Source organism: Aegilops tauschii, chromosome 3, assembly GCF_002575655.3.
Source record: "Aegilops tauschii subsp. strangulata cultivar AL8/78 chromosome 3, Aet v6.0, whole genome shotgun sequence".
In the NCBI taxonomy this organism is placed as follows: Eukaryota; Viridiplantae; Streptophyta; class Magnoliopsida; order Poales; family Poaceae; genus Aegilops; species Aegilops tauschii.
Genome location: NC_053037.3, coordinates 621,530,393 through 621,541,797, shown reverse-complemented (window position 1 = coordinate 621,541,797; position 11,405 = coordinate 621,530,393). Strand labels below are relative to the sequence as shown.

The 11,405-nt window shown below is 45.3% G+C and overlaps 1 protein-coding gene across 1 annotated transcript; it reads left to right on the top strand.

The window, feature by feature from the left end:
• The first annotated feature begins 3,007 nt into the window (after positions 1-3,007).
• LOC109750822 (uncharacterized) lies at positions 3,008-4,776 on the top strand. Its single transcript, XM_020309765.1, has 3 exons — positions 3,008-3,355; positions 3,458-4,036; positions 4,711-4,776. The coding sequence occupies exons 1-3, from the start codon at positions 3,008-3,010 to the stop codon at positions 4,774-4,776; spliced, it is 993 nt and encodes a 330-aa protein (XP_020165354.1).
• Positions 4,777-11,405: the final 6,629 nt, after the last annotated feature.

The following is an 11,405-nucleotide window of genomic DNA, read 5'->3' as shown; positions in this document are numbered from 1 at the left end:
GTCAAATACATCTATATTTGTGCTTATTTATGTTGATGATATAATCATTACTAGCTCATCCAATGAGGCCATAACAGCACTGCTAAAGGGTTTGAATTCATAGTTTTCTCTCTAGGATTTAGGAGACTTGCATTTCTTCCTAGGAATTGAAGTAAAGAAACATGAGGATGGACTTCATCTTTCACAGGAAAAGTATGCAACTGATCTGGTAAGAAGAGTTGGGTCACAAGGATGCAAACCATCACTAACTCCTCTCTCTCTAGCACAGAAAAACTGTCTCTCACAGAAGGAGAACTTTTAAGTCAAGAGGATGGCACAAAATACAGAAGTCTAGTAGGTGCTTTCCAGTACTTAACTCTCACTAGACCTGATTTATCTTTTGCTGTTAACAAGGTATACCAGTTTCTTCATGCGCCCACTACAGTTCATTGGACTGCCGCAAAGTGCATAGTGAGATATGTGAAACATACTATGAATGTTGGTCTGAACTTCACCAAGTCATCATCCACACTAGTCAGTGCATTTTCTGATTCTGATTGGGCAGGATGTGTTGATGAAAGATGTTCTATTGGTGGGTTTGCTATATTTTTTGGACCTAACATAATATCATGGTGTGCAAAGAAACAGGCTACAGTCTCTAGATCAAGCACAGAGGCTGAATACAAGGCGTTGGCAAATGCAACAGCAGAGATTATTTGGGTCCAATGACTGTTGAGAGAACTTGGTGTCCGGAGCACTCAAACCCCATGTTTATGGTGTGACAACCTTGGTGCCACATACTTGTCAGCAAATCCAGTTTTTTATGCTAGAACAAAATATATTGAGATAGACTTTTATTTTGTCTGAGAGAGAGTTGCAAGCAGAAAGTTGGATATTCGGTTTGTGCATTCCCAAGACCAAGTTGCGGATGGGTTCACCAAAGCATTGCCTACAAAGAATTTAGAAGAGTTTAAACGTAATCTCAACTTTACGAAGTTGTGATTAAGGGAGGATGTTAAACACCGGATATTTGCACACGCATGACTTGGTCAAGATGATCTTTCTCTCTAGGAGGTTAGCAAGTCTGTTAGGATAGTTGTACGGATTATCTCTCTGTAATCCCGTAGCACAACTACCTGTATCTTATCTCCTCCTCTCTTGTTCTCCAAGTTGTACTGAAACGATGTATGCATATCCAGGGTTGGCCCCTGCTATATAAACACGTACCCATCGCGTCCAACGAGGTAAGACGCTTCGAGCATTCTTCACAGTAGGTACCTTATCCATCAAATTCTGTCGTGGAAGCTTATGTGTTGTGGATTACACTTCTTCGTATCGTGATTTTTAGAAAACATAGGACAGATTAGTTTTGTTTTTTTGCAAATAAATATGATAAAGTTTGTTCTACCTTGTCTTGTACTTCAAGATAGTCATATCTCGTGCGCTTATATAAACAACAATTCCATCAATCACTCTCTATCCTTCTACATGGTAGTATCATCCTCACCCCAATTCAAAACCCGAGCCGCCGCCGCTTCCAAGATAGTCAAGGACGATGCGGCGACGCTCTTTAGATGCGCCACGGTGTGCAAGCGGTGGCGCGACCTCGTGGGAGACACCTTGTTCCTCCAGCGGTGCTGGCCCGAGGAAGCCAGACCCTCCCTTATCGGCTTCTTTTTCAGGGATGCACTACAGGAATCAGGCACTTTGCCGTCTGCCATGGCTAACGGCAAAGACATGCCTGGCGGATGGCAAAGAGTTGGCAGACGGCAAATCTGCTCATTCCAGTAGTGATGGCCGGATGGCCTGTCCGTACTTTGTCCCGGCTCTCCGGTCATTTTTGGGACGTGGTTGTCGTGCCCTGAGTCGTCTGGGCTCTTGAACTACGTCGAGCCCCTCGTCTCGCGCCATGGCCTCCTCCTTGTGAATCTTTCTCTGTGGGCAACAAAAGTCCTCCGCCTGTGTAACCTGCTCATTGGCAAGTGCCATGTGCTCCCACAGCTAAAGCTCGGCCATGTTGAGCCCATGCACTGCTACTGGTGCGGTTACGCTGTTCTGAGGCATGCAGATTATCGCTCCGATAGCTGCCAGCCGCCATCGCCGGACGACACACTGTCCTTTAAAGTGATAATCATCGACATGGACTACAATCTTCATACATTCTGCTCTGGCAAAGCAACCTGGAGCGTGCCAACCAAGTGCTTTCGTGATGCCGGTACCCAAGCCTATGAACCGGTTTTTCATGGTTGTGCTGTTGTGTGCGGTGGCATGGCGCACTGGCTCTTTTATGATATGATCCTCCTATGTTTATGTACCGTCAACATGGACGTCGGGACTGGTCACATCTTCTTGACGAGGACATCGATCCATGCCAACGATCGACTACATGGGGTGGCGCCCATCCCTTATGCTGGCTAACGATTGGACGCTTTTACTTCTCCTTAAGCGTTGGAGAGGTTCTGAAGTAACCATATGGAAAAGTGTCAACGGGACAATAGAGTGGCTCCACATGAAGATACTGGAGCTTAAAGAATCTGGTAAGAAGCTCACTAAAGGAATACCAAATATATGATTGTCCACGAGATCAGCGGCTGTATGTACGTCGCTGACATTGAAACCGGGATGCCTGAGGAGCTGGTTGACTGGCCTCGGCAACATGCTAACCACGCTGAGGTGGTGCCATTGGATATGGATTGGTTGGCGTTCCTCCTTTTACGCCTTAGCAGACAATCTTGAGATAACCCGTATTGCTTCTCATTACTTTTCTTTACGTGTATTTCTTCTCATTATCTTTTTTGTGGGAAATTTCTTCTCATTACATTTTTTTGAGAATTTTTTCTTCTCATTACTGTTTTTTTAGCGGTATTTCGTATCATTTACTTAGCACAAAAGGGTTTGTGTTGCCGTCAACCAGCAGGGGCGAGGCAAGCCCATGAGCCTAAAATATGTTATAAGAAGAACATGACCCAAAAATCAAAATAAATAAAGCCCATTACGCGAACGACGAAGAGTATAAATAGTAATGCCGATGGATGGATCTGATCGCTGTTCGTTCGATCGTTCCTTCACCCTGCCGCAGATGGCCGCCGCCGCCAATGAAGACGAATCGAAGCGCGTGCACGCTGGCGCTACGACGCGGCAGCAGTGCTGGTCTTCCACGTTTCCCGATGATCTCCTCGCTACGATCTACCGCATGCTGGCCTCCCCGCGCGGGCGAGCGCGCTTCGCCGTCGTCTGCCGGTCATGGCGAGCAGCCGCACGCGCGGCACCGCCCATATCGGTGCTACCGTGGCTGCTCCTGTCACCGAACGGCTTGACCATGAATCCCGCGTACTGCCCCGAGGACGGCACCGTCGTGCGGCTCCAGGGGAAGATCGTGGGTTGGAGGATCCTTGGCGGTTATGCCGGCGGCTAGGTCTTCTGTCTGGATCGTTGGAGGATCTCTGCCAGGATCCTGAACCTCTTCTCTGGCGCCGAGGTGACGCTGGCCGAGCCGCTGAGCAGATTCCTCCACGGAAATCATGTCACCAAAGTTGTATTCTCCCAGGCGCCCACCTCGTCTGACTGCATCCTCGCCGCCATGACATACAACCAGGGTCTTGCATACAGCTGCAGCGTGGTGCTCTGCAAAGTTGCTTGTCGCAATGGCAGGTACACGATACATTTATATCCCAGTCAAGACCTCGCCGACATCACTTTCTACCGCGGCGATCTCTATGGCCTATGCTCCAGAGGGGAACTCGTCAAGTTTGATATTGGTATGAACGTGGATGGTGTGCCCATGGTTAGGGCACGTCGCCAGCTAGCAACCAACCATTCCATCCTAGGTGACTACACTAAACACAGTGATTATAAGAGTTATATATTTGATCTAAATGGCAAGCTTGCGATGGCATTGAGGACTCGGTGGTCTATAGACCTCGAGCCTTTCTTCAAGGTGTTTGAGCTTGTTGACATCCATGCTGACGGGCAGATGACACGTTGCAACAAAAAGTGGACGGAGGTTACAAGCTTGGGTGACCACGCCTTGTTCTTGGGACGGGCATTCTCCAAGGCGGTATGCGTGCCAGCGGATGGGGGTGGCGGTGTAGAGAGGAACTTCATCTATTTCTTCACTCAATCTTGCTCAAAACTAAGTTATCGAGACCCTAGTGGTGTTGTATTTCTAAGGATCTCAAATCATAGCGACAAGAAGAACTACTACTATATAGAGGATGACAGGAGGTATTATAGAAAAGATGATTTTGATGGCGATAACATGGAAATATTTAGGTGCGTTGGATACTTTACAAGGGGTGATCCTGAAGATGGCATGTGGATTCTCCCTCCGGGTATTAGTCTAGCACATTGAAGAGTCTATAAGCGATGCCATGAACATATGACCTTTATGAAGTGGGGAACCATGGTTCAGATTGTCTATTATTGTTTTTTAGGGCTTCTGGTGTTATTTATTTGTGGAATATATACAATTCTTCTGAACTGCTTCCCGGCATGGGATGGAATTGTCACATAGCCATTGGTGTCAGCTAAATATATGCCTAGTATATCTGCCACGCTAAACTTATTTTTCTATATCAAAAAGGTTTATCACTGTTCCTAAATTCTTGATTAGGCCCAGACTTGATTTTCTTAGCTTAAATACAATCGAGGTGGATACTTTACCTCCAGACCAGATAAACTTTTTCGCGGACAACTGCAAGTCAATTTTGCATTGTATGTCCATTGTTCTAGATCAGGGTGGACATGGTGCCGTCGTTTATACCGGCCAGCGGCGGTCTCGCAATGAAGAATCACTAGAACGCCGATGTTGCAATGGAGCATCACCGGACCGCCGGTGTTATGATGGAGCAACGCTAGGCCGCTAGAAGCATAGCTGGTGCTGCAATGATGAATCACTGGAACACCGATGTTGCAATGGAGTATCACCGGAACATTGGAGCACTGCCGGTGTTACAATGAAGCAACGCCAGGCCGTCGGAAGCGTAGCTGGTGCTGCAATGAAGAATCACCAGAACGCGGATGTTGCAATGGAGCATCACCGAAACGCCGATGTTACAATGGAGCACGCTGCAGCTCTCTGTCGGAGCTTGTGTGCAGCGCGTGGAGCAGGCATGGTGCGTTGCAGCATACCCGATGGCCCGAGGCGCCGCAGAGAGACAGGTTGGTGGACGGGATCTATGGTGTGATGGGCCAGGAGCCCATGACCATCTCTCGCGTGCACAGTCCTCTTTGCTGGATTCCTCTGCCTTTCTTGTCTCACTACCCATCATGCCACACGCCGCAATAGCTCCGCATCATACTGTGCCCTGCCAGGATTCGTGCTTCCTGATGTCATTTTAGGATCTGATATTCAGACAGGAAATTTCCTTGGATTAACTATCAGCCGTTGTGGCTTCAAACGATGATACATGACCAGATAACCAGGCTGAAGCAGGAGACGAACACTGGAAGGCCCAGTACACGGTTTGACCTCTTGCTCTTAACAGCAACCGTTATACCCCTGTTACGTTGAGAGGATAAAACTAGAACTGCCATGGAGTAATGTTCAAAATAGGAAATTTCTTTCTGAAAACCATAATTACATTGTCATGCAAACTAGAGTAAAAATAACTAGTCGACTAAAACAGTACATTTTGAAATCATAATTTTGTTGTCGACCATGCGCAACTGATCACGTGGCCAAGTTTCAAGGAAAACTAAGCTGCAAGAAAATAGTAGAAAATGTACGAATGAAATAAAAGTAGACTCTTGAATTTCTCATGTTTGTCAATCCAGTTCCTTATCCTGTTGAGTCATGTTCGCCTTGTTTGATGTGCCACCGTGGCCTTTCCTGAACACTAGGCAAATGATGTGCTTGCCGAGTGCCAATAAAATACACTCGACAAACTGCTCGACACTCGGCGAACTCGTCCATTCTGGTAGTGCGTGCATCCTCTTTCCTTTCTCTGCCTCTTCCGGTTAAGAGTTCTCTTGCCGCAAATAGATGAGAGGGGACGTGCAAAGTCCCCCGCCAAATGCATAAAACACAATTAACACTACACTAGTAGAAAAATGGGCTTTCGTTCGGGCCTGGCCAGCCCATTAGTCCCGGTTCTTATACAAACCGGGACCAATGGGTGCATTCGTCCCAGTTCGTGAGTCCAGATGGCCGGCCGGGGCCTTGTGGGCTTTGGTCCCGGTTTGTCTGGACCCATTTGTCCCGGTTCTAGGCACGAATCGGGATCAATGGGCCTCGCTCCTGGCCCACATCCATTAGTCCCGGTTCCAGCCACGAACCGGGACAAATGGTTTGCCTATATATAGCCCATCGCCGGCGAGCAGAGCACTCCACACTGCTCTGTTTTTGCTGGCCGGCGAGGGGAGGGCATTTGGGTGCTCTAACTCACCTCCTATGCACATGAGGTGTTCGATGAAATGTCCGAGCCACACTAGTTAATATTTCTTCTCTCGAAACTCGACCTCCGAGCTCCATTTTCCCCGAGATTTTTCTAGGTTTAGCGGTCCGTCACGTCCCGTCCCCGTCTTCACCGCCGTCGATCGCCCGCGCCGATCTCGTCGCCGGCACCACTGTGGTGAGCCTCTTGTTCTTATCTTCTTTCTGAAAGAAAGAAAATTCTTACTTGAGATAAATACTTGTCTAATTTTCTTACTTTTATTATTCCTTGTTATTATATAGTGCGATGGTTCCGGTATCCGCCCCTGTCGGCCCTCGTCCTGTCTATGATTCGGATGTGGTATATATTATCTTTTTATAACTATATGGTTCATTTATTGTTTATGACAATTATGCCGACCAACGTGACATAGATTTTATTTATGTAGGAGGTGGTTGAACCGGAAATTCCAACCGACCCTATTGTCGAGAGGTTAAATTTAGTTGAAGAAGAAAACAATTACTTGAAGGAAAATAAAAAAATTGAGGAGGAGAAGATGATATTGGAGTTGCATGTTGCGGATGTCGTCGATGATCACAAGATCAAGATGGATGCAATGCGGTTGAAGATTAGAAAGATTAGAAAATATGTCATTCATACCGAGGCTTGGTATCATTATGTCGTTGGATCAATTGTTACCTTAGTTGTGATTATGATCGCATTTGTTGTTACATTGAAAGGTTTTACATAGTTTCAATATATGGTTTAACTAGATGCTCTGGAGAGCTATATGTTGTTCAATTTGAAGTATGTATGTACTTTGGTTTTAATGTGATGATGAACTACTATTAATTTGGTCACTTATCTCTATCCATGTGTCATTTGTAGTGCTTTTCAATTTCAGGGTCTTATAGCTGAAAGAAAGGGTTGAAAATTGATGATGTTGCTTTGAATGGTGCATTTTGAACACAGAAAAACTATGGAGTTCAAATAAGTTCAAAAAATGAAATCCCTTTGTAACAGACGAGTTTCCGTATGAAACCCTGATACTTCGAAAGAGATTGTCCGTTTTGTACACGAAGTGCATCCAGTTTTTGCCGTAAGCCTCTCTACTTTCTTGCACATGCTATGTGGGTGAAATGATGATACCATGCCAACTTTCAACCTTTTCACAGTTCATTTGTAGTGCTTTTCAATTTCAGGGTCTTATAGCTGAAAAAAATCAGTAAATGCATGAAAATAACAAATGAAGTCAGAAAGGGTTGAAAATTGATGATGTGGCTTTGAATGGTGCATTTTGAACACAGAAAAACTATGGAGTTCAAATAAGTTAAAAAAATGAAATTCCTTTGTAACAGATGAGTTTCCGTATGAAACCGTGATACTTCGAAAGAGATTGTCCGTTATGTACACGAAGTGCATCCAGTTTTTGCCGTAAGCCTCTCTACTTTCTTGCACATGCTATGTGGGTGAAATGATGATACCATGGCAACTTTCAACCTTTTGAGAGTTCATTTGTAATGCTTTTCAATTTCAGGGTCTTATAGCGGAAAAAATCAGTAAATGCATGAAAAATAACAAATGAAGTCACAAAGGGTTGAAAATTGATGATGTGACTTTGAATGGTGCATTTTGAACACAGAAAAACTATGGAGTTCAAATAAATTAAAAAAAATGAAATCCCAAACTATGGTGAATTATCAAAATATTTTCTATTCAAAATCATTAAAAGCAAAATGAATTTTCATAAACAACTTTTTTGTTACAAACTTTAATAGCAAAAAGAATTATCATAAAATAAAATAAATAAGTAATTAGAAAAATAATAATATAAACTATAATAAAATATATAAGTAGAAACAAAATAAAATATAATATAATAAACTTTAATAATATAAATGAAATTTATGAAACTAAAATTATCAAAGTATTTTCTGTTGAAAACATTATAAGCAACCTCTACTAAAATTATATAAAATTCATGCAACTAAAATTATCAAAGTATTTTTTGTTCAAAATCATTAAAAGCAAATAGAATTTTCATAAAGAACTTTTTTTGTTAGAAACTTTAATAGCAAAAAGAATTATCATAAAATAAAATAAATAAGTAATTAGAAACAAAATAAAATAAAATAAATAAGTATTTTGTTGTAAGTAGAAACAAAACGAAAGGCCGCCGCTGTGTGAAAAAAAACAATAAAGAAAACAAAAAAACTGGGAAAAATAAAAAATTTGCCACCTACTGGGCCACCACGGCCTGAATACGACTAGAAACCCATCAATGGGCCAGGATTCAGGCCCGCAGAAGGCCCAGTAGGCCCATCTGACATAGCAGTGACAATTAGGCCCGTAAGCCTGCAATAGAGAGGAGCTCGAGAGGGGTGCGGCAGTGGGGCTTATAAACCACTGCGCGCCCCTCTCAACTAGCGAGGTGGGACTAAACTCCCACCACCACGCCGTTGTGCGCGGCCTTTGGTTCCGGTTGGTGGCACCAACCGGGACTAAAGGTGGGCATTGGTATCGGTTCGTCCCACCAACCGGAACCAATTCCCCCCCTTTAGTACCGGTTGGTGCCACCAACCGGGACCAAAGGTCTCTTTTCAGCAGTCCAAAGGGCGGGAAGCGGCGGCCTTTGGTCCCGGTTGGTGACACCAACCGGTACTAAAGGAGGGCATTGGTACCGGTTGGTGGCACGAACCGGTACCAATGCTTTATGTATATAAGCTGGACTTGTGAAAAATTTCATTCAGTTCTTCGATCTGCCTCTCTGCCGCCGAACGCCTCGACACCGATGAACACCTCGACGCCGTCGCCGTCGCCGCGCCCTGCCTGCCCCGACGCCGCCGCGCCCCTGCCGTGTCCCGACGCCGTCGCCGCACCCTGCCTGCCCCGACACCGCCACGCCCCTGCCGTGCCCCGACGCCGACGTCGTGCGCCCCTGCCCTGCCCCGACGCCGCTGCTGTGCGCCCCTGCCTCGCCCCGACGCCGTCGCGCCCCTACCCTACCCCGACGACGCCGTCGTGCGCCCCTGCCTCGACCTCGACGCCAACGCCGCCGCACCCCTGCCCTGCCCCGACGCTACGCCACGCCCCTGCCCTGCCGTCAACGCCGCCGCACCACTGCCCGCCGGACAGGCCGGTACTCCCTCCTCCCTCCCACCCCTCTCCTCTGTCCTTCCTTCATGTATGTGATGATGGTGAAGTTGGTTCAGTGCAAAGTTTCAGAGAATTGCATGTTTTCAGCCATGTCCACAAGGTGTTTGATGAAATGCTAGGGCTAGCTAGGGAACTTTGTTTTATGTGAAACTTGGCAGGATGATGTCTCCTTGGATGTTGGTGAAGATGGTCAAGTTGGTTTGATAAAAGGAAAAACTTGTTAGTGCAAGTTTTATTAAAATTTAATGCTGGACAGAAACTACATGAATTTTTTTGGTGGACTTGCTAGATGAAATTGGGGCTGCCCTTCTGGACTTAAGGGTTTAGTAGGAAGGACTACAAGATGTAAAAAATTCAGAATTGTTTTAGCAAGGAAAAATAGGGTTGTAGTTCAATGCCAAGATTGGACCAAAATTGAAAAATGGAAGTTGTGCTCAAAATTTTCAAATGACCAAAGTGGGTTTTTGAATAAAAATGATCTATAGGCATCAGATGACTTCTCAAAAATTTTGTGGCATTTGAAAGGAATTATTTGAAATAGTTCTAGTGCAAAAAGGTCATTCTAGAGTTTGAAAATACTAATAAAAGAATTTTTTGAGGCCAAATCATTAAGAAAATAATTACTACTGATGTTTTTGTTCATAGCATTTTTTTGTCCATGTATGTATGTATGAATGGATGGATGGATGGATATGGATGTATATACAAAATATTCATATATGATGTTTTTTTTGTTCATAGCAATTTTTTTCCATGTATGTATAATTTATGTATGTATGTTCATATATGCAAAAGTTACATTTAAGAAAAAAAAATCTGTTTTTTTCCTTCTTCTCTTCTATCCCGATAACTTCAACACGAGGGGGGGTCGATATACCCCCTCCCCGATAACATTATTTTCCCATGTATGTATGTCGTCGTTGTCGATATAACCCCCTCCCGGATAACTTCGACATGAGGGGCGGTCGATATATATACCCCCTCTCGACCGTGATAACTTATACCACTGGAGCACCCCCCCCGGCCCTCTCGCTCGACCAAAACTCTCGAGGACACCCAAACCCTAGAAAAAAACGATGTCGGTCCCCTACCCCCTCCCGCCGCGCCCCTACCCGATCGACAAACTCTCTTGAGGCCACCCAAATTTACCAAGTTAAAAGAGCGTTGTCGTCGAGGCCACCCCGAACCCTTGAAGCGTTGTTGAGGCCACCCCAAACCCTTGAAGCGTTGCCGAGGCCACCCCAAACCCTAGAGAAGCGTCGAGGCCATGCCACTAATATGATTCCTTATTGTGCTTAGCTAGCTAGTTCAACGTTTGCCACTAATATATCCATCTGTCATGTTTGAATAATAATTGCCATGTTGTAAATATTTGCAGAAACTATGGATCCGCACCCCCGAGACGAAGCAAAAGAAGCGGTGTTGGGGGAGATAATCGCACACGGAAGTGATGCCGTCTTGTCGTTTCTCAACGACACATGCACCGATGGTCTGGAAAGACAGGATGAAGAAGCAGGATACGACGATGATCAAACAATGGAGGAGGAAGGACACCGTGATGACGGCTCCGGTGACCGAATGGAGGGGGAAGGACACCGTGATGACGGCTCTGGTGACCGAATGGAGGGGGAAGGACACCGTGATGACGGCTCCGGTGACCGAACGGAGTCCGGCCAGGTATATATTAATTAATTAAGCATGTGCTGACTATATAGCTAATTGATGCATTAATTGTTTTTGGTATGTACACATATTAACTCTCTTCTTTTTCTTCTTTTCTAGCCCTCCGGATCAAGCAACACTTCGGTAACGAGACGAGGCCCGAAGAGAAAGTTGCGCACGGATGAAAGGTACACGATCATCGAATTGATCGCGCTGGCCAACTGATTGAACCCC

Bases quoted from the DNA above. Each gene is read 5' to 3' on its own strand.
- LOC109750822 (XM_020309765.1), top strand. From the start codon at position 3,008: ATGGATGGATCTGATCGCTGTTCGTTCGATCGTTCCTTCACCCTGCCG. The intron at 3,356-3,457 runs GTGGGTTGGAGG...TCTGGCGCCGAG, and splicing joins TGCGGCTCCAGGGGAAGATC to GTGACGCTGGCCGAGCCGCT. The intron at 4,037-4,710 runs GTATGCGTGCCA...CCATTGTTCTAG, and splicing joins GACGGGCATTCTCCAAGGCG to ATCAGGGTGGACATGGTGCC.